Source organism: Leucoraja erinacea, chromosome 1, assembly GCF_028641065.1.
Source record: "Leucoraja erinacea ecotype New England chromosome 1, Leri_hhj_1, whole genome shotgun sequence".
NCBI classification, from domain to species: domain Eukaryota; kingdom Metazoa; phylum Chordata; class Chondrichthyes; order Rajiformes; family Rajidae; genus Leucoraja; species Leucoraja erinaceus.
In genome coordinates this window covers 109,801,647-109,827,692 of record NC_073377.1, presented here as the reverse complement: position 1 = coordinate 109,827,692, position 26,046 = coordinate 109,801,647, and the positions used below count along the sequence as shown (strand labels likewise).

Genomic DNA, 26,046 nt, shown 5'->3' with positions numbered 1-26,046 from the left:
TGTCTGCCAGCCAGTTCTCTATCCACATCAATACTGAACCCCCAATACCGTGTGCATCAAGCTTGCATACTAATCTCTTATGTGGGACCTTGTCGAAAGCCTTCTGAAAGTCCAGATATAACACATACACTGGTTCTCCCTTACCCACTCTACTAGTTACATCCTCGAAAAAGTTTGAGAAGAGTTTGCCCTCGACTCAAACTCTCAACATGGTCTACACGTGGTCCTAGTAGGTCCTATGAGGTCATTGGAACTCTCCTTCATGCTCGAGGGAAGTTCCTGCATGCTCGTGGCCTCAGCTAAGTTGCGGTAAAATGTTCAGCATGTTGAACATTTTTCCGCGAGTAAAAATTGGTCGGCATGGGTCTTTTTAACTCTTTTTGAAGTGGAGTGTGGTCGCTATTTAGTTACAGGCAGTTGTGGGCAGCCGTAGGCAATCTCCTTCGTTGACCGGGCATTTTAACTGGCTCATTGGAGCTTTCAGGACCCAGGAAAACCTACCGGTAGGTTAAATGCCCACTAAACTTTATTACACTTCTTAAAAGTGTCTCCACTCCTTCTCCCCCCTTCTCTCTTCCCCCCCCCCCACACACACACACACCCCCCCCCCCCCACCACCAGAGGTGTGTGTGTGTGTGTGTGTGTGTGTGTGTGTGTGTGTGTTGCTGGTCGATCCAGTTCGCGGTTTCATGTGCTGACGGTCGATCCAGCTCAAGGTTTTCCAGGTGAGTGCCCTCGAGCTTGAAGGTCGAAGACACTCTTCTGAACTCGCGGATTAGGTCGCCGCAGTGGGACAGCCCCTTTACTAATAGGATGGCTGGAGCACTTTCACCGGAAAACAGCAGTGGTTCCAGATGTCACATTACCTTTGAGGTGTGATCACTAAACTTTGCTTATGCATCCCAACATCGCCCAACCAATAAAATAATTATAAAATATATACACAAAGAACTTCAGATGCTAAAATCGGAAGCATCTCGAAACATCTTATCACCAACTAGAGTGCAGTCCTGAGCTACTATCTACCTCATTGGAGACATCTTCTGTTTACATATTCTCTTGTGCTGCAACAAGTAAGAAGTTCCTTATTCTATCTGGGTCATATGAAAATAAAAGACTCTTGACCCTGAGACTATCTTTAATTGGACTTTAGTAGACTTTATCTGACACTAAACGTTATTCCCTTTATCTGTACACGATTCAATTGGAATCATTTATAGTCTTTCCACTGATTAGATAATACGTAACAAAAAAGCTTTTCACTATACCTCGGTACATGTGACAATAAAGTAAACGAAACTAAAGCAAACAAAAAGTTTTCACTGTAACTCAATACACATGACAATAATAAACTAAATCAAAACCTTTTTGTCAGTCTCCCTACCTGCTTCCACTACCTGCAACCTCCGGCAACCACCTGCAACTTCCGGGAATCGCACGGAAACCTTGGGTGGGGCGCAAAGTCTCCAGAGGTTTCCGTTCAGGTTTCCTAAGTGGGACAGGGGCATTACTCCACCACAGTGTTTTAATGGAGCACAGGAGGCTGAAGAGCAATCTTATCGTGGTACATAAATTCCTAACTGGAATAGATGGGGTGAACACACGGTCTTTTTCCCAGGGAAAGGGAATCAAGAATCAGAGGAGATAGGTTTCTGGTGAGAGGGGCAAGATTTAATAGGAATCTAAGGGGGATTTTTTCATGCAGAAGGTGGTGGGTATATTGCACGAGCTGCCAGATGAGCTAGTTGAGGCAGGTACTACAACAGCATTTAAGACACTTGGACAGATATATGGATGGAAAAAGTTTATAGAGAGATGGGCTGAACATGGGCAAGTAGGATAAGCTTAGATAGGCCACCTTCGTCGGCATGAACAAGTTGGGCTGAAGGGCCTGTTTCCATGCTGTATGAATCTATGATTCTACTTTGAATTGCACAACAATCTTGCATTATTCTGCTGCTTTCCACGTATTTATTGTTTTACGTATCATTACTTGTGTTACCACTTTCAGGGAACTGTGGACTTGAACTCCAAGGTCCATCTGTTCAGCAAAATGTTTTCATTGTTCTAACATTTACTATATTTGTCCTACCATTAATTGAGTTCTCAAAATGCATCACCACACACTTGTGTAGGAAGGAACTGCAGATGCTGGTTTACACCATAGACACAAAATGCTGGAGTAACTCAGCGGGTCGGGCAGCATCCCTGGAGAAAAGGAATAGGTGACCTTTTGGGTCAGATCTGAAGAAGGGTCTCAACTCAAAACGTCGCCAGAGAAGCTGCCTGACCCGCTGAGTTACTCCAGATTTTATCTCACCTTATACTTGTTAGTTTTAAATTCCCTCTGCCAACTCTCCACAGCTTTTATCTGATGGATATCCTGCTATTGCCTTAGGCATACTTCCTCATTATCCACAACATCAATGTTTTCATATCATCCATTGCAGTTAGTTTAGCTTAGTTTAGAGTTTAGAGATACAGTGCGGAAACAGGTCCTTCAGCCTACACTGTGTCCACACTGACCAGTGATCACCCGCTACACTAGCACTATCCTACCTACTTGGGATAACTTTATTATTTCCACCGGCCAATTAACTTAGAAACCTGCAAGTTTTTGGAGTGACAGGGAGGACCACACAAACTCCGTGCAGACAGCACCTGTAGTCAGGATCAAACCCGTGTCTGTGGCGCTGTAAGACAGCAACTCTACCGCTGCACCACTGTGCCACTTGTTCTAGTTCCAATGTGTTCTTAAATCAATACGAGGGCCCACAATCTTGTTTATATCAATAATATCGATGGTGGAGAGTCAAAATCTTCAAATTGCTGGGCGTGCATATTTCTTGGATCCAGCACGCTAATGCAATTATAAGGAAAGCACATCAGCGCCTTTACTTTGTGAGAAACATAGAAAATAAGTGCAGGAGTAGGCCATTCGGCCCTTCGAGCCTGCACTGCCATTCAATATGATCATGGCTGATCATCCAACTCAGTATCCCGTACCTGCCTTCTCTCCATACCCCCTGATCCCTTTAGCCACAAGGGCCACATCTAACTCCCTCTGAAATATAGCCAATGAACTGGCCTCAACTACCTTATGTGGCAGAGAGTTCCAGAGATTCACCACTATCTGTGTGAAAAATGTTTTTCTCATCTCGGGCCTAAAGGATTTCCCCTTTATCCTTAAACTGTGACCCCTTGTTCTGGACTTCCCCAAGATTGGGAACAATCTTCCTGCATCTAGCCTTAAGAATTTTGTAAGTTTCTATAAGATCCCCCCTCAATCTTCTAAATTCTAGCGTGTACAAGCCGAGTCTATACAGTCTTTCTTCATATGAAAGTCCTGACATCTCAGGAATCAGTCTGGTGAACCTTCTCTGTACTCCCTCTATGGCACCTGCATGCCTACTTTTAATGACTGGTGTACCATGACACCCAGGTCTCGTTGCATCTCCCCTTTTTGTAATCGACCACACCATTTAGATAAAAGTCTACTTTCCTGTTTTTGCCACCAAAGTGGATAACCTCACATTTATCCACATTATACTGCATCTGCTATGCATTTGCCCACTCACCCAGCCTATCCAAGTCACCTTGCAGCCTCTTAGCATCCTCCACACAGCTTCATGTCATCCGGCCCTTACGAAGATTACGGAGATTCGGTACGTCCACGAGGTGCGCAGTCGAGAGCATATTGACTGGTTGCATCATTATCTGGTTCGGCAACTTGAACGTCCGGGTGCGGAAAAGACCGCAACAAGTTGTGACCACTGCCCAGTCCATCACCGGCTCTGACCTCCCCACCATCGAAGAGATTTATCGGAGTCGCTGCCTCAATAAGGCAGCCAACATCATCACAGACCCACACCACCCTGGCCACGCTCTCATTTCACCACTGCCATTGGGAAGAAGGTACAGGAGCCTGAAAACCGTAACGTCCAAGAACAGCTTCTTCCCTATAGCCATCAGGCTGTTAAACATTACAACATCATATAGGCCCTGAACTACAATAGACTATTATTATTGTTGAACTGTTTTGTTTGTTTTTTGAGAATGTGTGTTTGTGTGTATATATATACATATATATATATATGGGTATGTTGTGAGTATGTGTATATATATACACACTGAGCTTTTCTTTTCTCTCTCGTTTGTCATATCATACTATGTTTACATATTCTGTTGAGCTGCAACAAGTAAGAATTTCATTGTTCTATCTGGGACACATGACAATAAAACACTCTTGGCAACAATGGAGGCTTTGTTCTTGGCGAGAAAAGAACAAAGAACAAGGAATGATGCAAGAACTCCCGACGGCTCTTTTCAAGGCATTAAACCATTTACATGGCGCAACTGGTAGAGCCGCTGCCTCACAACGCCAGAGACCCAGTTCGATCCTGACCTCGGGTGCTGTCTGTGTGGAGGTTGCACGTTCTTCCTGTGACTGCGTGGGTTTCCTCCAGGTGTTCCAGTTTCCTCACACATCCCAAAGAAGTGCGAGTTTGTAGGTTATTTGGCTTTAGTAAATTGTACCTAGTGTAAAGGACATAACTAGTCTATGATGTGATCGCTGCTCAGTGCAGACACGATAAGCCAAAGGACCTGTTTCCACTCTGTATCTCTAAAGTCTAAAGTAAAGTATTAGACCATTTAAAGAGTAGTACAGTGGCACAACTGGTAGTGTTGCTGCCTCGCATCGCCACAACACAATGACTGAACTTCATTGCCTTCCCTCACAGTGGGAACGTTGATGTGGAAATGTTTATGTTAAACTCTATCGTGTATTGTATTCTTTTTATTGTATGGCTGTATGGTAACTCAAATCTCACTGTACCATTTGGTGCATGTGACAATAAATGCAACTTGAACTTGATTCTAATCTCAGATGCTGCCTGTGTGGAGGATGCACATTCTCCCTGCATCTGCATGCATTTCCTCCGGGTGATCCAGTTTACTCCCACATCCCAAATACGTGGAAGTTTGTAGCTAATTGGCTGCTGTAAATTTCCCTGGAGAGTTTAGGGAGTGGATGAGAAAGTGGGATAACATAGAACTAGTTGAATGGGTGATCAATGGTCAGCATGAACTCAGTAGCCGAAGGGCTTGTTTCCACGCTGTATCTTTAAACTTTAAATATTTGCATGTTTAAAAGTTCCAGGAAGACCAAAGGGAAAATTTTCTCCTACAAAATACAGTAATTTGCAAATTCTATGCAAAGGATATCAAATTAATACCATGAGATTAATTTCTGCTTTAATAATTAATACTAATTCCAAATCTGTAGCTTGGTGTCACAGCAGGGAGTAGAGCAACAACAGACTGTGATATAACAGCAAGTTTTTTTTTGTTATTTTATCTGTAATTAGATTGGCATATCAAGGGTATTCAAATTGGCTTGCAAGTACAGAGTTGGACTTGAAAGAGTTTTAAAACAAGCCAAAATAAATGGTTTACTGTTGCAATGAAGCAATTAGCTTCACACATTCTGAAACAGAAGAGCATCATTTTGTGTTTGTGATTGAACTCGGCTGCAGAATAAAGTTAGCTATTCGTTTTCCCTTGGCAGGAACAACCTAATGAAGAATATGCTTCGGTTTCCGTTTGGGTCACCTACAACCCAATGGTATGGACGTTGAATTATCCAATTTTAGGTAATTCCCCCTCTCCCTTTTTCCCCCACATATACCCTTCATTCTTCCTCCATACTCCCCCCCCTCCCCCCCCCCCCCCCCCCCCCACTTCTTTCTCCCACTTCCCTGTGCCCCACCTGGACCCGTACCTATTTCTCCCACCCCTCCCCTCCCTTGTAAATTCCATCCTCTAGCTTCATAATTCACAGCACTTCAATCTTTTTGTCCCACCCCTGTTTTAATCATCTCTAGCCTTTGTCCTACTATCTGCCTATCAAAAAACTCTCCTCATCTGTTTCACCCTATTGCCTGCCATGCTTTGTCCTGCTTCTCCTCTCTTCTGGCTTTCTAGGTATTATCTATTAGAGGTTGGACAAACTTGGATTGTTTTCTTGGGAACCTCCCCACCAGAGGTTGAGGGGACATCTGATACAAGTATATAAAAATGATGAGAGGCAAAGATATGGTAGACAGTGAGAACCTTTTTTTCCCCAGAGTAGAAATGTCAAAGACTGGAGGGGCATAGCTTCAAGGTACGAGGGGCAAAGCTTAAAGGAGATAAGCGGGGCAAGATATTTAGAGGGTAGTGGGTGCCTGGAACATGCTGCCAGGGGTGGTGGCGGAAGCAAATATGTTAGTGGCATTCAAGCTGCTTTTCGATAGGCACACGGATATGCAGGGAATAGAGGGATATGGATCACGTGCAGGCAGAGGAGTTAAATCTTAACATCATGTTGGGTATGGGCATTGTGGGATGAAGGACCTGTGCTGTACTGTTCTACAAACAAGCACAAAAACAGTCCCAATGTTTAGGGTTATGCTTTATCTGAGCAAATAAACTAAAGGAGATGTTTTACAGAAGATTTGCAGGAATGTTTTTTTACACAGAGGGTGCTGGGTGCCTGGAGCTTGCTGCCGGGCATGGTGGTGGAGACTGGTGCAATAGTGGTATTTACGAGACTTTTGGTTAGGCACAAGGATATACAGGGAATGGAGGGATATGGATTTAGACTTTAGAGATTATGATTATGATTTAGGATTATGTGCAGGCAGATAGGAGTTGGTTTTGGCATCACGTTCAGCACATAAATTGTGGGCTGAAGGGCCTGTTCTTGTGCTGGACTGTTCTATGTTCTGTAAACAGGCACAGAAACATGCTCAATGTTCATGTTTATGCTTTATATGAGCGAACAATAAATTCAAGTTTTCCTACAGCCAATGCAACTTTGTATCATACATGTGAATATATTTGATCTATGGGAACGTACTTCAAAACTTTGTACAGTGGCCGTATTTCACACAGGTTTTTAAGTGATGGCCTCTGAACACCTTTCCTTGCTTGGGAATCGGTCTTCTAATCCATCAGACTATGCATCATGATCTCTTAAAGGTCATTGGCATCGCAGTGCAATGCCAACACTATTCATCAGGACCCATCTCTTTATGCTGGTGCATGCAAATTACTTTCAAGTGAAAAGCACTTCTGGCAGATGAGAAACAAAACAAAAAAGCAACAGTTCTCATATCAATTGTCATGGTTTAATGCTGTGCAGATCGTAACCTGAAACTGCCACCTATTGTAATATTATGGAAGGGCTTTGTTTAATTATATGGAAAATACAGTTATTCAACAATGCACTATTCAAAACTAGATGGAATAAAACAGGTCAAACAGAGTCAACACAATACACAGGGCACATGGATAAATACTCATCTTTCTAGATAAAATACTGTGCATTGCAAATGTTTGGACTCCTCTGTGTCCCTTACACCTTTATTGTTAAACATAATTATTCATCAATCGGCTGGAGGAACTCAGTGGGTCAGGCAGCATCTGTGGAAGGAATGGACAGACTATGTTTCGTATCAGGACCCTTCTTCAGTTTAACTACTTCCTCTGGCAGCTGCTTCCATACACCACCGTGTGAAAAGGTTGCCCATCAGGTTCCTATTAAATCGTTCCCATCCCACCTTAAACCTATGTCCGCTGGTTCTTGATTCCGCTACTCTGGGTGAAAGACTGTGCATTTACCCTATCTGTTCTCCCCATGATTTTATACGCCTCTATAAGATCACCCCTCAGCCTCCTGTCCTCCAAGGAATAAAGTCCTAGCCTGTCCCACCTCAGACCCTCAAGTCCTGGCAGCATAAATCTTCTCTGTACTCTTTCCAGCTGAATGATATCATTCCTCCTGTTTGGAGACTCCATCACAGAGGATATTTCAGTATTTGCCAAAGCTAAGCAAAATATTTGTAACATTATTTTTGGCAGCAAAAGTTATATCAGATAAACTTTGATTAAAAAAAATTATTTGAAGATTATTGGGGGCACATGATTGGAGCCAGTAGAGCTGCTGCTTCACAGCACCAGAGACCCATGCTTGATCACAACCTCAGGTGCTGCCTGTGCGGAGTTTGCACGTTCTCCCTGTGAATGTGTGGGTTTCCTCACACATCCAGTGCTCCAGTGCCCTCACACATCCCAAGTCGTGCGGGTTTATAGATTAATTGCACTCTGGAAATTGCCCCCAGTGTGTGCGAAAGTGGATTAATACAGAACTAGTGTGAACGGGTGACAGATGGTCGACATGAACTTGGTGGACTGAAGGGTTTGTTTCCATGTTGCATCTTTCAATCAATCAATCAATCAATCAAGTCTGCTAAATCAATGTCAATTCTTTTATTAATATATTAATATAACCCAAAACAGACGTAGACTTTTAGTTTTGAATCGATTCAAATCTTTTGTGTGATTCAAACTCATTAGGAGTGCGAGAGGGAGAGTGTCACCAAGGTCTCATTAGTGGGATAATTAGAAGACATTGTGTTTTCAATTGTGCAACCCGCCAACCCTATATTTTACAGATATTAAATAGTTTTCAAAAGGCCTTCAATAACCGACCGATTATTAATTTCTGCCGAAGTTTAGTTTAGCTTTGAGATACAGCATGGAAACAGCACCTTCAGACCACCGAGACCACTCCGACCATCGATCGCCCGTTCGCATTAATCCGATGTTATTATCCCACTTTCGCATCCACGTCCTACACACTAGAGATAATTTACAGAGGACCATTTAACCTACAAATCTGCACATCTTTGGGATGTGGGAGGAAACCAGAGCACCCAGGAGAAACCCATATGGTCATAGGAAGAACGTGCAAACTCCATACAGAGAGCACCTTTAGTCATGATTCAACCTGGGTCATGATTCAACCTTTAGTCATGATTCAACCTGGCGCTCTAAGGCAGCAACTCTACCGCTGCACCACTAAGCTGCTGTGCTGCCCTTGAAACATTATCTGTCCATTCTCTCCACGGATGCTGCCTGATCTGCTGAGTTGTTCCAGAACTTTACACTTCAACTTGTTATTTTTCAGGGAACTAACCAGTACAAGCACATCTACTGAAGAGTTTCGTAAATCCCTGCTATGCTGTAGACACCATAATAAAACAAGAGCGAGGATTGACATGTAATTACAGGAAAGGTTTCAGGAAGTTGCTGAGAAGGAATCGTTTTACTTAAGGGCCTGTCCCACTTGGCAATTTTTTCAGCAACTGCCGGCATCATTGACTGACGTATCAGGTCACCAAAAAATTTGCGGCGTGTTGCGGCGTGACGACGCGTGGTGTGTTTTCAAGTGTCGCCACATTTTTTTGTCGTCACTGGATTTTGAAATGTTCAAAATCTATTGGCGACGCTGATATGACGCCGGCATTCGCCAAAAAAATTCCCAAGTGGTACAGGCCCTTTTCTCTTTACACCCGAGAGAACTTGGCATTAACACCAACTGGCGCCCCACATTGAGCTTGACCAGTTATTGTGGATGGGGGTGAGGTAGGTTTTATACCCCTGCACAACTTTCCCTCTCCAGTGACATTGAACAGTTAACACAGATTGGCCTGGTGGGGGGGGGGGGGGGGGGGGGGGGGGGGGGGGGGGGGGGGGGGGGGGGGGGGGGGGGGGGAAGAAGGTGGGTGGACCTCCTGTAAATGCCAGAGCCAGCGCACTCGCATGCTTACACTCACACACCCTCACTGTCACACATACACATACTCACACACACACGTTCACCTACATATACACCACGCCCACACACAAACACTCTCGCTAAGGGAGTGGATAAGAAAATGGGATAACATAAATAACATTGAAAAAATATCATAGAACTAGTGTGAATGAGTCATCGATGGTCGGGTAGACGCGGTGGGCCGAAGGACCCATTTCCATGCTGCATCTCTAAACTAAACTAAACTTAGGCAGTACAGTGGAGCAGCGGCCGAGATGCTGCCGAGCGCCAGAGGCTCGGGCTTGATCCTGACCTCGGGTGCTATCTATGTGTGGAGTTTGTACGTTCTCCCTGTGACGGCGTGGGTTTCTTTCCAGGTGCTCCGGATTCCTCTCACATCCCAAAGGCATGTAGGTTTGTAGGTTAATTGGCTTCCTTAAAATTTGTTAAAGGCCCCTAGCGTGTAGGATAGTGCTGGTCCACTGGGTGATCGATGGCTGACACAGACTCGATGGGCCGAAGGGCCCATTTCCATTCTGTATCTCTAAACTAAACTAAACTGACACCATCACTCATTTTAACCAATTCTTAATGCGCACACGGCACAATCCCCAGATTTATTATTTCATGTCACGAATAGACTGGCTTTTTATATTTTGACAAAGAGGCTATTGGAATTCATGACATGGATGACATTTATGAAATAAATACCGGCAGTAATATAACAAATTGTTTTTGGATGGTTCGTGACAGGCAGGAACATGATACCTGCTCAAGCTGTTCTGGCAGCAGTTAGAAATGAGAGTAAAATCTCGATAACAAACCATCAGACAGGGATAAAGAGGAAAGATGAGCACTTACATAGAGACATAGACAATAGAAGCAGGAGTAGGCCATTCGGCCCTTCCAGCCAACACCGCCATTCAATGTGATCATGGCGGATCATCCAAAAATAGGTAACCCGTTCCTGCCTTCCCCCTATATCCTTGAATCCGCTGGCCACAAGAGCTCTATCTAACTGTCTCATGAATGAATCCAGTCAACCGGCCTCTACTGCCTTCTGAGGCAGAGAATTCAACAAATTCACAACTCCCTGGATGAAAATCTTTTTCCTCATCTCAGTTCTAAATGGCCTACACCTTATTATTAAACTGTGGCCGCTGGGTCTGGACTCCCCCAACATCGGGAACATGTTTCCTGCATCTAGCGTGTCCAGTCCCTTAGTAATTTTATATATTTCTATAAGATCCCCTCTCATCTTTCTAAATTCTAGTGAATACAAGCCCAGTCGCTCTATTCTTTCATTAAATGACAGTCCCACCATCCCGGCAATTAACCTCATGAACCTTTGCTGCACTCCCACAATAGCAAGACTGTCCTTCCTCAAATTAGGAGACCAAAGCTGCACACAATACTCCAGGTGTGGTCTCACCAGGGCCCTGTACAGCTGCAGAAGGATCTCTTTGCTCCTACACTCAACTCCTCTCATTATGAAGGCCATTATGAAGTTAGCTTTCTTCACTGCCTGCTGTGCCTGCATGCTTACTTTCAGTGACTGATGTACAAGGACACCTAGGTCTCGTTGTACTTCCCCTGTTCCTAACCTGACACCATTCAGATAGTAATCTGCCTTCCTGTTCTTGCCACCAAAGAAAATAACCTCACATCTATTAGGCAGCGCTGTTGATGGCTGCCTCCGCCTGCAGTCTGTTTGTCTTTTTATTTATAGTATGTTTAAAGTATGTTTTTTTTTAAATATATTATATGTGGGGGAGGGGGGGGGGGGGGGGGGGGGGGGGGGGGGGGGAAACCACCCTTCAGTAGCTTCCTGGCGAGGACGCGACTATTATCCGAGTTGCGCCCTCGCCCCCCTCCTCGCGGCCTACCAACTGTATTGGCGTGGCCTTTCCTGCCGGGACCAGACCAGAGCTTCAGCAGCGGCAGCGTAGCGCTCAATACATCCCGAAGCGGGGGATGTCTCACCTAGGATCGCCATTTGAGGCTCCGGAGTTTTGGGCCTGCTGCATCGACATTGCGGAGCTGTGGTTCGCAGAGCTCCCAATGCGGGCGATGCTGACCAACATCGTGGAGTCCTGGGACCCTTTGACGGGGCCCGCCAGCGTTGAATCTCCGCCCAGCTCGGCCTGTGGACTTCTGGAGCCGTAGACTCCGTTGGGAGGTGGCCGATTCAGAGATCCAGGCCACTGAGGATGTACTTCCGCCCGTCGCCGGGGTTCCATCGTTCCGGGCGAGAGGGCCTGAGCATCGGGCCACCCGTAGCGACGACTGCAGTGGGCTCGGGAGGCCACGACCACGGGTGAAAATCGGGGAACATCAATGAGGAGGCGGACTGGACTTTAGTCCCTTCTCTGTCAGTGGGGAACTTTGGTGCCACAGTGGGGGTGTTTGTGTTGTGGACTATTGTGTTCTGTGGGGGTTTTTTTTGTTCGTATGGCTGTATGGGAAATACCATTTTGTTGGCTCTTACTTGAAGACAATCACAATAAATTGAATCAAATCAAAATCAAAATTTGTCCACATTATATAGTGCATCTGCCATGCATCTTCCAACTCACCCAACTTCACCCTCATAGCATCCTCTTCACAGTTCACACTGCCACCCAGCTTTGTGTCATCTGCAAATTTGCTAATGTTACTATTAATTCTTTCATCTAAATCATTAATGTATATTGTAAATAGCTGCAGTCCCAGCACCGAGCCTTGCGGCACCCCACTACTCACTGCCTGACATTCTGAAAGGGACCCGTTAATCCCTATCCTTTGTTTCCTGTCTGCCAACCAATTTTCTATCCATGTCAGCACCCTACCCCCAATACCATATGCTCTAATTTTGCCCGCTAATCTCCTGTGTGGGACCTTAAAGGCTTTCTGAAAGTCTAGATACACTACATCCACTGGCTCTCCCTTGTCCGTTTTACTTGTTACATCCTCAAAAAATTCCAGAAAATTAGACAAGCATGATTTCCCTTTCGTAAATCCATGCTGATTTGCTGTTCCTGCTACTGCTATCCAAATGCTAAACATTATTACATGTTTAATAATCGACCAGCATCTTCCCCACCACCGATGTCAGGCTAATTGGTCTATAATCCCTGCTTTCTCTCTCCCTCCTTTCTTGAAAAGTGGAATAACATTTGCTACCCTCCAATCCACAGGAACTGATCCAGAATCTATAGAACATTGGAACAGTAGAACGTGGACCAACGCGTCCACAATTTCTGGAGCCACCTCCTTGAGTAGCCTGGGATACAGACCATCAGGCCCTGGGGATTTATCAGCCTTCAGTCCCATCAGTCTACCCAACACCATTTCCAGACTAATGTGAATTTCCTTCAGTTCCTCCATCACCCTAGGTCCTATGTCCCCTAGTACATCTGGGAGATTGGTTCACTAAGTAAAACGCAAACAAAGTAGTAATCAACAATTTCCTTGTTCCCCAAAATAAATTCACCTGTTTCTTTCTTCAAGGGACCCACATTTGACTTAACTAATTTTTTTCCTCTTCACATACCTAAAGAAGATTTTTCTATCCTTTATATTCTTGGCTAGTTTACCTTCGTACTTCATCTTTTCTCCCTGTATTGCCTTTTTAGGTACCTTCTGTTAATCTTTAAAAGTTTCCCAATTCTCTGGCTTCCCGCTCATCTTTGCTATGTTATACGTCTTCTCTTTTATTTTTATACTGTCCTTGACATCCCTTGTCAGCCGCGGTCACCTCTTACTCCCTTTAGAATCTTTCTTCCTCTTTGGAATGAAATGATCCTACACCTGGACTATTCCCAGAAAAACCTGCCATTTCTGTTCCAGCATCATCCCTGCTAGGGTCCCTTTCCAGTCAACTTTGGCCAGCTCCTCCCACATGCCTCCATAGTCTCCTTTGTTCAACTGCAATACTGACACTTCCAATTTTACCTTCTCCCTCTCAAATTGCAGATTACAACTTATAAAACCTGAAAAAGGGACCACATCACCCCGATTCTGGCCTCTCTCCACTGGCTCCCAGTGCGATTCAGAATCAATTTCAAGCTCTTCCGTTATGTATACAAAGTGCCCCCACCTACATCACAAATCTGCTAACCCACCATTCCACCTCCAGGTCCCTCAGGTCGGCCGACTTGGGGTTACTGACCATCCCACAGTCCAGGCATAAGCTCAGGGGCGACCACACTTTTGTGGTTGCAGCACCTAGACTATGGAACAGCATCCCTCTTCCCATCAGAACTGCCCCCTCCATCAACCCTTTTAAGTCTAGACTTAAAACTTGTTTCTACTCACAAGCGTTTATTGAGATCCTCTGAAGGAGCGCTAGATGTATGTATGTATATATGTCTGTATGTATGTATGTATTGTTAGATCTATGTACCACTGTTTGTAGCACATTAGTACCTGCACTGAAGTAAAGCATTTTGGTCAATGAGAGTTGTATTTAAATGTGCTGTAGAAATAAAATTGACTTGTCTTGATATTATGGTTACTACCTCCTAATGGTTCCTTTACCTTGAGTTCCCTTATCAAATCCGGCTCATTGCACAACTCTAAATTCAGAATTGCCTTCTCCCTGGTAGACTCCAATACAAGCTGCTCTAAGAATCCATCTCGGAGGTACTCCACAAACTCCCTTTCTTGGGGTCCAGTACCAACCTGATTTTCCCAGTCTACCTGCATGTTGAAATCTCCCATAACCACCTTTACCATAATTACTTTTATTACATGCCAATTTTAACTCCCGATGCAACTTGCACCCTATATCCAAGCTACTGTTTGGGGGCCTGCAGATAACTCCCAATTTGTCAATAATTTTCTTTTACCTTCTTTTCCACGTCTTGTACAACCGCATCAATATATCGGGGCACATAAGACTCTCGTTTTTGATCAATATTCTTCATATTAAGGTTTTCGTAATTAAGGGTACTCTCCCTGAAGCACAGAACAGGAGAGATACTTAGCTTGTGGGTCTGGATTGTCACATCTCATTCAATAAACAGGTCCACCACCGATCCTCTGGCAACTGGTGGTCCGGCACCTCTTTAATCCTGGCAAATTCACAAGAGTGCATTTGAACCCCGTTAAATGTGGGGCCTAGGCCGGGTGAGGCGGCCGATTCTGACCTCATTGAGAGCTCCGCGGCCGATCGGCGGGTGGAATTTGCTCTCTGCAGCCGGGACTCTGGAGCTCCCATGACCGACCTCCGTGGCCGACTTTGTGGGCTGGTCTCCCAGCTCCTCAGCGACCAAGGCGGACCGTTCCAGTACCGTTGGACTAGTCTCGGAGGCCGTGACCTCAATTGGTCATGAAAAATGGTTAATCCAGAAAGGCTCTGGAGCCAAGGGTGCCAGAAATTTGGTGGTGGACTTGTATTACATAGAATTGGACACAATATACCGTACATCACATAAAAGGCAACGTCCATAATCGAAATGAGCCTTCTCACACCGTTTTACTGTTAGACTCATACAGCACATTAACAGGGTCATCGTCCCAATCCGTCCATGTCATCCTAAATATTCCATCCGAGCAAGACCCATCAACCCATGCTCGGCCCATATCCCTCGAAGGTTTTTGCTCACCATATGCCCGGTTGTTCCATACATCCACCATCCTGAGTTACCTCTCAAGTTCCCATGAAATCTTTCCCCTCTCACCTTAAACCTATGTCCTCTGGTTCTCACCCAACTTTCTATTTATTTCTCCTTTTTGAGTTTCTTATACTTGCTTGAAATTCTTTTTATTTCAATTATTCCCAAATCAGAATAAATTCCACGTACTCGCCAGAGTAAAAACATTCTTCCTGAATTTCCTATTGATTTTTTGGGTGAATATCATACAGATATGGCGTTTGGTTTTCTCTGCATTAATTAAAACATCTCTATAATAGGAACGGCACAGTGGCACAGCGGTGGAGTTGCTGCCTTACAACGCCAGAGACCCAGTTTCGATCCTGACTATGGATGCTATGGTTGACTGTGGGTGTTTGCACGTTCTGTGACTGCGTGGGTTTCCTCCAGGTGCTCCGGTTTCCTCCCACATCCCAAAGCCGTGGAGGTTTGTAGATTAATTGGTCCTCTATAAATTGACCCTAGTGCATCGGGAGTGGATGAGAAAGTGAGATAACATAGAACTAGTGTGAACAGGAGAGCGATGATCGGCATAGAAACACCCCTTCGGCCCACCGAGTCTATGCTGTACCTTTCACTCAGTCTATCAAACCTCTACATGAAACTGCCTTTTAACTTAATTTTTTTCTTTGAGAACATAAGTAACAGCAGCAGGAATAGGCTGTTCAGTCTTTTAGTGAAACAAGGAACTGCAGATGCTGGTTTACAAAAAGAAGAATGGGGGTCCTGACCTGAAACATTGTTTCTCCGTGTTCTCCAAAGATGTTTCCTGGCCTCTGAGTTACTCAAGCAATTTGTGCCTTTTTTTTTTGTTCGGGCTTTTGAGTTGGCCTGTAATTAATCAAGATCATAACTGATCTTGCAACTCAACACCATTTACCTGCATGTTCCCAAGTCCCTCAAACCTCTTAATATCCAGAAATCTGTCAAACTCTACTTTGAATAAACTTAAGCTCTATCTCCCAGCTTACTCCCAGTTGTTTAAAAGACCTTCCGACGGGTACATTGATAGGAAAGGTTCAGAGGGATGGACACAAAGTGCTGGAGTAACTCAACGGGTTAGGCAGCACCGCTGGAGAACATGGATAGGTGATGTTTCAGGTCAGGACCCTTCTGCAGACTTGTGTTACTCCAGGATTTTGTGTCTATCTTTGTAATAAACCAGCATTTGCAGTTCATTTTTATTACATTAACGTTTAGAGGGACATGGGCTAAAGAGCAGATGCAACATCTTGGTTAGCGTGTGGCAGTTGGGCCAAAGACCCTGTTTCCGTGCTGTATGACTCTATTACTATACATCTTCTGTAATGCTAATGGTTCCAGAACCAAAGCAGGGGGGTGAGAGAGGTGTGGGGTGGGAGGGGAGGAAGAGTGTGTGTGGACAGGGAGGTGGGGAGGGGGGGGGGGGGGGGGGGGGAAGGGGGTGGGGGGGGGGGGGAGGGGGAAGAGGGTGGAAGCGGGGGGGGGGGAAAGAGGGTGGTGTGGGAAAAGAGGGTGGGGGGGGGGGGGGGGAAAGAGGGTGGTGGTGTGGGGGTGGGGAAGAGGGTGGGGTGGGGGGGGGGGGGGGGAAGGGGGGGTGGGGGGGGGGGGGGGGGGAAGAGGGGGGGGGGGGGTGGGGGGGGGGGGGGGTGGGGGGGGGGGGGGGGAGGGGGGGGGGGGGGGGGGGGGGGGGGGGGGGGGGGGGGGGGGGGGGGGGGGGGGGGGGGGGGGGGGGGGGGGGGGGGGGGGGGGGGGGGGGGGGGGGGGGGGGGGGGGGGGGGGGGGGGGGGGGGGGAGGTGGTGTGGGGGGGGGGGGGGGGGGGGGGGGGAAAGGGGGGGGGGGGGGAAGGGGGGGGGGGGGGAGGGGGGGGGGGGGGGGGAGGTGGGGGGGGGGGGGGAAAAGGGGGGGGGGGGGAAGAGGGTGGTGTGGGGGGGGGGAAGAGGGTGGTGTGGGGGGGGGGGAAAGAGGGTGGTGTGGGGGGGGGGAAGAGGGTGGGTGGGGGGGGGGGGAAGGGGGTGGTGTGGGGGGGGGGAAAGAGGGTGGTGTGGGGGGGGGAAAGAGGGTGGTGTGGGGGGGGGATAAAGAGGGTGGTGTGGGGGGGGGGGAAAGAGGGTGGTGTGGGGGGGGGGGAAGAGGGTGGTGTGGGGGGGGGGAAAGAGGGTGGTGGAGGGGTGGTGGTGGGGGGGGAAAGAGGGTGGTGTGGGCAGGGTTGGGGGGGGGGGAAAGAGGGTGGTGGGGGGGGGGGGGGGGGGAATCAGAGGGTGGTGTCTCACTTCATTGGTTTGAAAGAGGGTTTTGGGGGGGGGGGGGGGAAGAGGGTGGTGTGGGGGGGGGGGGGGGGAAAAGAGGGTGGTGTGGGGGGGGGAGTGAGCTCAGAGAAAAAGACGGGGAAAGAGACATCATCATGGGGGATGGGGGAGGAGCCAGCGAGGGGGACCAGAGAGTTAGTGGCTGGAATTGGCAGGGCGATGGGGACTCACAGCAGGCGCTGATCACTCTCCTCCGCCGGGTTCAGAGTCTCCGCTTTCCTTTTGGCGACATTTCCCACTCGGGCTTGGGTCTCCGACTCTGGGCTGGGCTGGGTCGAATCTCCGGCTGGGCTCCTGCTTGGGGTTGGGGCTGCTGCTTGGGGCGGGGCTGCTGCTGGGGTTGGGCTGCTGCTCGGGGCGGGGCTGCTGCTCGGGGCGGGGCTGCTGCTGCTGCTGGGGCTTGGGCTGCTGCTGCTTGGGCGGGGCTGCTGCTCGGGGCGGGGGGGCTGCTGCTCGGGGCGGGGCTGCGCTGCTTGGGGTCCCTCCAAAAGTCCGTTTGGAAACCCCCGCCGGCCATCCTCAGCTCTTGTAAAGACGCGATAGCGCAGGAAGGGGCGGACCATCCCGGAGAGTGACAGGGGAAGAGACTAATCCAAGCAGCACCGACTGGCAGGAGAAGAGATCTATCTGTGCACGCACGGTTTAAACCACGCTAACTTTTAGAACATTTAACCGATCGGAACTAAACTTGGCACACTTGCAGCACAGGAGAACAGCGAGTGAACTGGTGAAAAATCATGAACCGTTTATACGCAAATAGGAAGACCGCCAAACCGGAAGATAACAAGATCAGTTTTAGTTATGTATAGATGGGGCACTGTGATCGGCATGGATGAGTTGGGCCAAAAGCCCGTTTTCCGTGCTTAGTTTAAAGATACCGCATGGAAAGTGGGCCTTCAGCCCACCAAGTCCATGCCGGCCATCGATCACCCGTTCACATTAGTTCTACATTATCCTACTTTCTCATCCACTCCCTACACGCTAGTGGAAATTTACAGAGGGCCAATTGACCTACAAACCCGAGGAAATTAGGAGGAGCTAGAGGAGAAACCGAGGAGCTAGATAGGGCTCTTAAAGATAGCGGAGTCAGATGATATGGGGAGAAGGCAGAAACGGGGTACTGATTGGGGATGGTCAGCCATGATCACATTGAATGGCAGTGCTGGCTCGAAGGGCCGAATAGCCTACTCGTGCACCTATTGTCTATAAACCGGAGCACCCAGATGAAACCTACGGGGCTAGAAGGAAAAGGTGCAAATTTCCATAGAGACCCAGGTCTCTGGCACTGTGAGGCAGCAGCGCTATCAGCTGAGCCACTGTGCCGCCTTGTGCTGTATGAGATGACATTATTTGATGACCTATCTTAAATACCAGTACATGCTATCACTCAGGAATGCTGTTATTGTAGAACTCTACACGCGGCACAGGCCCTTCAGCCAACTGGGTCCATGACAACCAGCGATCACCCCGTACACTAGGACTATCCGACACACTAGGGACAATTTACAATTTACTGAAGCCAATAAACCTACAAATCTACACGTCTTTGTTGTGTGCGAGTAAACCAGAGTACCCGGAGAAAACCTCCGCAGTCACAGGGAGAAAGTACAAACACCGTACAGACAGCATTCAAAGTCAGGAAGAAATCCGGGTCTCTGACGCTGTAAGGCAGCAACTCTAACTGTATGCAAGGCTGTTTCTGCTCAGAGTAATGGATGGATTAAGACAAAGCAACTTCCAAATCTGAAATTGACATTAATTACAAATTAGTGATTAATATTTCCTTTTGACCAAAGCAAGCGCCCATTTGAAGCCTGAATGATTTAGGAGCTGCAGAATATTATTAAAATGGAAATGGAGTTTGATTGATTCAAATCCAGTTAAGAGGAATTTAAAATATATACATTATAATTGTTATAAATATCCTGCAAATAGTAAACCACGATACATGACACAAAGTATTTAATAAGTACAGGACTAAAACTATACTGACTTCTGGACATCATATGTTGCAGGTCCAGGTCCGAAGGGGACTTTAAAATCAATCCGCTTTGATGTCCTGTTTCCGAAATGCACGCCTTTGTATTGCCGAGTTGGATAGGACTCAATCTGGAAACAAATCAAAACACATTGGATTAAAAAATTTGAAGAAATAAGGAACTGCAGATGCTGGTTTACACGCAACTTATTTTCTTATTTCTAAAGGAAGTTCATGAACCCAAGGTTAAGTGTCTTGAAAGGCTGGTACCAATGTTTATCACGCAGTCAACGTCGTTACCTGGGAACATCTGATCATTATCACACTGGTGTTTACGAGCTTGCCTTGCACAAAGCATCAATATTGATGCATGGTCCTGTTAACTGCACCATTTATGGGATTTCTCCAGGAGTCAATAGATAATAGGGGCAGGAGTAGGCCATTCAGCCCTTCGAGCCAGCACTGCCATTCACTGCGGTCATGGATGATCATCCACAATCAGTACCCCGTTCCTGCCTTCTCCCCACATAACGTCACTCCGCTATCTTTAAGAGATCTATCCTCTCTCTTGAAAACCTCCAGAAAATTGGCCTCCACTGCCTTCTGAGGCAGAAAATTCCACAGATTCATAGAGCTTAGAAACAGGCCCTTCGGCCCAACTTTCCCACGCCGACCAACATGTCACATCTACATTAGTCCCACCTGCCTGCGTGTGGCCCATATCCCTCTAAATCTTTCCTATCCATGTACCTGTCTAAATCTTTCTTTAGACTTTAGACGTTAGAGATAGCACGGAAGCAGGTCCTTCGGCCCACCGAGTCCACGCTGACCAGTGATCACCCCATACACCATCCTACACACACTAGGGACAATTTCACAACTTACCAAAGCCAATTAACCTGTACATGTTTGGAGTGTGGGAGGAATCCAGAGCCCCCAGAGAAAACCCACATGGTCACTGAGAGAACATACAAACTTCGTATAGACAGCACCAGCACCTGGGTCTCTGGCTACAATTCTACTGTTGTGCCAATTTCTTCTGCAAGGTAAAGAGTAAAGCAAATGTTTTAAATGTTGTGATAGTCCCAGCCTTAAATCCAGCACTTCATTCCTTACACCTCCCACCATTTGTGTAAAAAAGATGCCCCTCGGGTTCTTATAAAATCTTTCCTGAAGCATCCTGCAGATTATTCTTGAATACCTGGACACCCCTAAAGAATCATGTTCATAAGTTGTAGGAGCAGAATTAGGCCATTCGGCCGACCAATTCTACTATGACATTCAATCACGGCTGATCTATCTTTCCCTTTCAACCCCATTCTCCTGCTTGCTCCCCACATCCCCCGACACCCATACTAATCAACAAAACCAAATCCAACTGAGAATTTGGCACTTGACTATGACATGTAGCACCAGGGTCACTCGTTGAGGGACAATTTTGCCATTGCTCCTCTTTCTTTCAAAGACTATTGGGCATGTGTTCTATTGAGAACAAGTTAGTTCTCAAGAAGAGCAAGGTCTACTGATGTTGGCAATCACAAACCCTGTGATGAAATGCTTCAAGAGATTGGTTATGACGCAAATCAACTCCAGCCTCAGTAACAACCTTTTCCCACTTCAATTCACTTACCAACACAATAGACTGACAACTCATTAGATTTGAGCGACACAGTGGTAGATTAGCTGCCTTACAGCGCCAGAGACCCAGGTTCAATCCTGAAGACAAGTGCTGTCTGTATGGAGTTTCTACATTTTCCCTGCGAAACGCATGGATTTTCTCCCATTTCCACCCATACTCCAAAGACGTACAGGTTTGTGGGTTAATTGGGGTCTGTTAATTGTAAATTGTTCTAAGTGTGTGTAGTGTACGGGATGTTTGCTGGTCGACGTGGACTTCGTGGGCTAAAGATATTGTGTCCACACGGTATCGCTAACGTAAAGTCTATTCCTTGGAAGGAAGGCATTTGTAAGCGTGACTAGTTTTATTGCAAGCATATTTTACAGCCCCTCCGTCATTTGCTCAGATTATTGATTTTTGTACCAGAAACTGATTTACAAATAATACAAATTGACCGTTACTTTAACAACCTTTCCGTTTCCCAGGTAAGAATATTACATTTATCACTGGATTAAAAGCATGTTAGAAAAAAACAAATATGCCATGAAATAATTAATGCTGTGCTCCAAACCTTAAGTCAACAAATTACTTTTTACCTCAAAGTGCCACTTCAAGTCATGCAGGACAATGATTACTCACTTAGCCGATAAAATATAGTTTAATTGGTGAACAACCCCAACTGGACCCTGGGCGAATGCTGATATATAATTTGGGAAAGAATTATTGAAGTTCGCTCAGTCTGACATCTAAATGGATGGGGAAGGTGGTTTGGCCCTTGTCAAATAACCCAGCCCAGAAATAAATATAAAATAAGATGTAGAATTAAAGTACTTGCAAAGCTTTAATTTGTCTGTTAATGGACTGTTTTCACGCAGGGTATTTCTCCAAGGATAAAACATGCGACAGATTAAAATGAAACCAATACATCAAGACCGATCCATTCAGGTCCACAAAGGAACTGACTTCTCAACAACCTTTTAAATGAGTTTTCTGAAAACACTCCACTAAAGGAATATGTTAATAAGTACAGGAGCAGAATTAAACCATTCGGCCCTTCAAGTCCACTCCACTATTCAATTATGGCTGATCTATCTTTCCCTCTCAACCCCATTCTCCTGCCTTCCCCCATAACCCCTGACATCTGTACTAATCAAGAATCTGTCAATCTCCACCTTAACAATATCCATTGACTTGGTCTACACAGCCATCTGTGACAATGAATTCCACAGATTCACCACCCTCTGACTAAGGAAATTCCTTCTCATCCCCTTTCTAAAGGTACGTCCTTTTATATTCTAAAATTGCACAAAATACAAAATCAGTCAATCCAAAAAAAAAAAAAAAACAGCACTCATTTTCTGGAAAGGATAATTTAATGCTAAATATACTGGGTGGCACAGCAGCACATCTGGTAGAGCTGCTGTCTCACAGCACCAGAGACCTGGTTTCAACCCTGAACCGAGGCGTGTCTGCACAGAGTTTGCACGTTCTCCCTGTGCCTGGGTGAGTTTCCTCCGGGCACTCCGGTTTCCTCCCACATTCCCAAGATGCACAGTTTTGTAGGTTAAATGGCCCCAAGCGTGTAGGGAATGGATGATAAAGTGAGATAACATAGAACTATATGATAACATATAACATAGATCAGTTATCACTGGTCAAGGTGCTCCCGGTGGGCTGAAGGGCCTTTACCCACGCTGTATCTCTCTCACACACAACTGGACTGTAGGTCTATTTACCACAGTAGTCCAGGACCTAGAACATAAAACATTACAGCACAGGAACAAGTCCTACAGACCACAAATCAATGCCGAACAAGATGGCAGGTTGAACTGATTCCTCTGCCTGCATGTGATCCATATCCCTTCATTCCTTGCATATTCAAAGTATTCAAAGGTTTTTATTAATCACATTCACATACACCGAGGTGTAATGAAGTGAAATGCTTTTTGCCATTTTGTAGCACAAAAAAATGCCTATATCCTTATGCCTATATAAAAGCCGTTTCACCACTATTGCATCTGCCTTCACCACCATCCCCGACAACGTGTTCCAGGCACCCGCCATCCCCAGTGTAAAAAAAAACTTGCCCCGCACATCTCCATTAAACTTTGCCCCTCTCCATTAAAGTTATGCCCTCTAGTCTTTGACATTTCCACCCTGGGGAAAACATTCCAATTGTCTACCCAATTTATGTCACTCATATATATTTTAATTTCCTATTTAATTTTATATACTTCCATCAGGTCTGCTCTCAGCTTCTGAGGCTCCAGTGAAAACAATCCAGGTTTGTCCAACCTCTTCTTTTAGCTAATCCCCGCTTATCCAGGCATCATTCTGCTAAACCTCCTCTGCACTCTCTCCAAAGCTTCATAATTCTTCCTATAATGGGGTGACCAGAACTGCACACAATACTCCAAATGTGGCCTATAACTAAAGTCCTATAAAGCTGCATCAGGACGTCTGACTGCTGCTGACTGGATAGCACGCAACAAATAGCTATTCACTGTACCTCAGGACACATGACAATAAAATAAACTAAATAACACATAAATATAAATATTCTATAAAATACAATTTTCTTGATATGCCATCAGTTTCCACATATATCTTGAACATTTCAATGAAATCACCTGCAAGATTTTTAATTTTCAGGGAATACAATATGTGTAATCTTTCCTCATAATTTAATGATTATTCTTTGTCATCTGCATGAATTATTAAAACCGCAAGACTTGAATTTAAGGTCAGAACAAGGTCATATTTTGTAAATACTTACTGCTTATTTCCATAATTCTTTTGTGGAATGAAAAATTTTAATAGCTACAAATCTTTGCAATGGTTTAAAAAGGCTAAAGATGGTAGGTATATGGAACGAGCTGCCAGAGGAGTTAGTTGAGGCAGGTATTATAACAACGTATAAAAGGCATTTAAACAGGTACATGAATAGGAAAGATTTAGAGGGTTATGGGTCAAACGTGGGCAGATGCAACTAGTGTAGATGGGGCATATTGGTCGGCATGGGCAAGTTGGGCTGAAGAGCCTGTTTCCAGGAAGTACGACTATGACTCAGTGATATTTTTCCCATTATTACAGTACATTTAGAAAGTATTCAGACCCCTTCACTTTTTCCACATTTTGTTACGTTACAGCCTAATTCTAAAATGGATTAAATTATTTTGTTTTTAAATCATCAATCTACACACAATACCCCATAATAAAAAAGCAAAAACAGCCGTTTAGAAATTTTTGCAAAGTAATTAAAAATAAATAATTGAAATATAACATTTATGTAAGTATTCAGGCCCTTTACTCAGTACTTTGATGGGGCACCTTTGGCAGCGATTACAGCCTCAAGTCTTCTTGGGTATGACGCTACAAGCTTGGCACACCTGTATTTGGGTAATTTCTACCATTCTTCTCTGCAGATCCTCTCAAGCTCTGTCAGGTTGAATGGGGAGCATCAATGCACAGCTATTTTCAGATCCTTTCAGATCCCTCCAGAGATGTTCGATCGTGTTCAAGTCCGGGCTCTGACTGGGCCACTCAAGGACATTCTCTGACTTGTCACAAAGCCGCTCCAACGTTATCTTGGCTGTGTGCTTAGGGTCGTTGTCCTGTTGGAAGGTGAACCTCCGCCCCAGTCTGAGGTCCAGAACGCTCTGGAGCAGGTTTTCATCAAGGATCCTTCTATACTGTGCTCTGTTCATCTTTCCCTCGATCCTGACTAGTCTCCTCACTGAAAAACATCCCCACAGCATGATGCTGCCACCACCATGCTTCACCATAGGTATGGTATTTTATCAGGTGATGAGCGGTGCCTGGTTTCTTCCAGACATGACGTTTGACATTCACAAAGAGTTTAATCTTGGCTTCATCAGAGCAGAGCACCAGAGAAAAGAACCCTTTTGGCAAACTCCAAGCGGGCCGTCATGTGCCTTTTACTGAGGAGTAGCTTCTGTCTGGCCACTCTACCATAAAGGCCTGATTGGTGGAGTGCCGCAGATTTAGTTTTCCTTCTGGAAGGTTCTCCCACCTCCACAGAGGAACTCTGAAGCTCTGCCAGAGTGACCATCAGGTTCTTGGTCACCTCCCTGACCAAGGCCCTTCTCCCCTGATTACTCAGTTTGGCCAGGCGGACAGCTCTATGAAGAGTTCTGGTGGTTCTAAAGTTCTTCCATTTAAGAATGACGGAGGCCACTGTGCTCTTCGGGTCCTGCAATGCTGCAGAAATTGTTTTATATCCTTCCCCAGATCTGTGCTTCAACACAATCCTGTCTCAGAGGTCTACAAACAATTCCTTCATCTTCATGGCTTGGTTTTTTTACTCTGACATGCGATGACAACAGTGGGACCTTATATAGACAGGTGTGTGCCTTTCAAAATCATGTATAATCAATTTAATTGACCACTGGTGGACTCCAATCAAGTTGTAAAAACATCTCAAGGATAATCAATGGAAAAGGATAAACACAAGCTCAATTTTGAGTGTCATAGCAAAGGGTCTGAATACTTATGTAAATGTGATATTTCAGTTATTTCTTTTTAATTGTAAAAATTTCTAAACACCTGTTTTCGCTTCTTCATTCTGGGGTATTGTGTGGAAATTGATGATTAAAAAAAATAATAATTTAATCCATTTTAAAATATGGCTGTAACATAACAAAATGTGGAAAAATGAAGGGGTCTGAATACTTTCTGAATACACTGTATGTCGAATATTAAGTACATTTATCTGGATCATGAAGGATCAAAGTTGAAGGTAAGATTTTTTATTCAGTGGAGCAAGTTGTTCTGACCTGAATGATTCAGCCTGAATGGGTAGTTAACGGGGAAATAAAAAATAAATGTTTTGTAAAAATTTAAGAAAATGGCAAGGACAATT

The 26,046-nt window shown here is 45.5% G+C and overlaps 1 protein-coding gene across 2 annotated transcripts in view; it reads right to left on the bottom strand.

Moving 5' to 3' along the window:
* Window positions 1-26,046, bottom strand: part of stpg2 (sperm-tail PG-rich repeat containing 2) — a 346,945-nt gene that overhangs the window by 274,718 nt on the left and 46,181 nt on the right. For both annotated transcript variants that reach the window (XM_055641243.1, XM_055641250.1), the window contains exons 5-6: window positions 19,562-19,677; window positions 14,473-14,581 (exon numbers count right to left, since the gene is read on the bottom strand). In XM_055641243.1, the coding sequence (XP_055497218.1) occupies window positions 14,473-14,581; window positions 19,562-19,677 (225 nt within the window). The remainder of the gene's footprint in view (window positions 1-14,472; window positions 14,582-19,561; window positions 19,678-26,046) is intronic.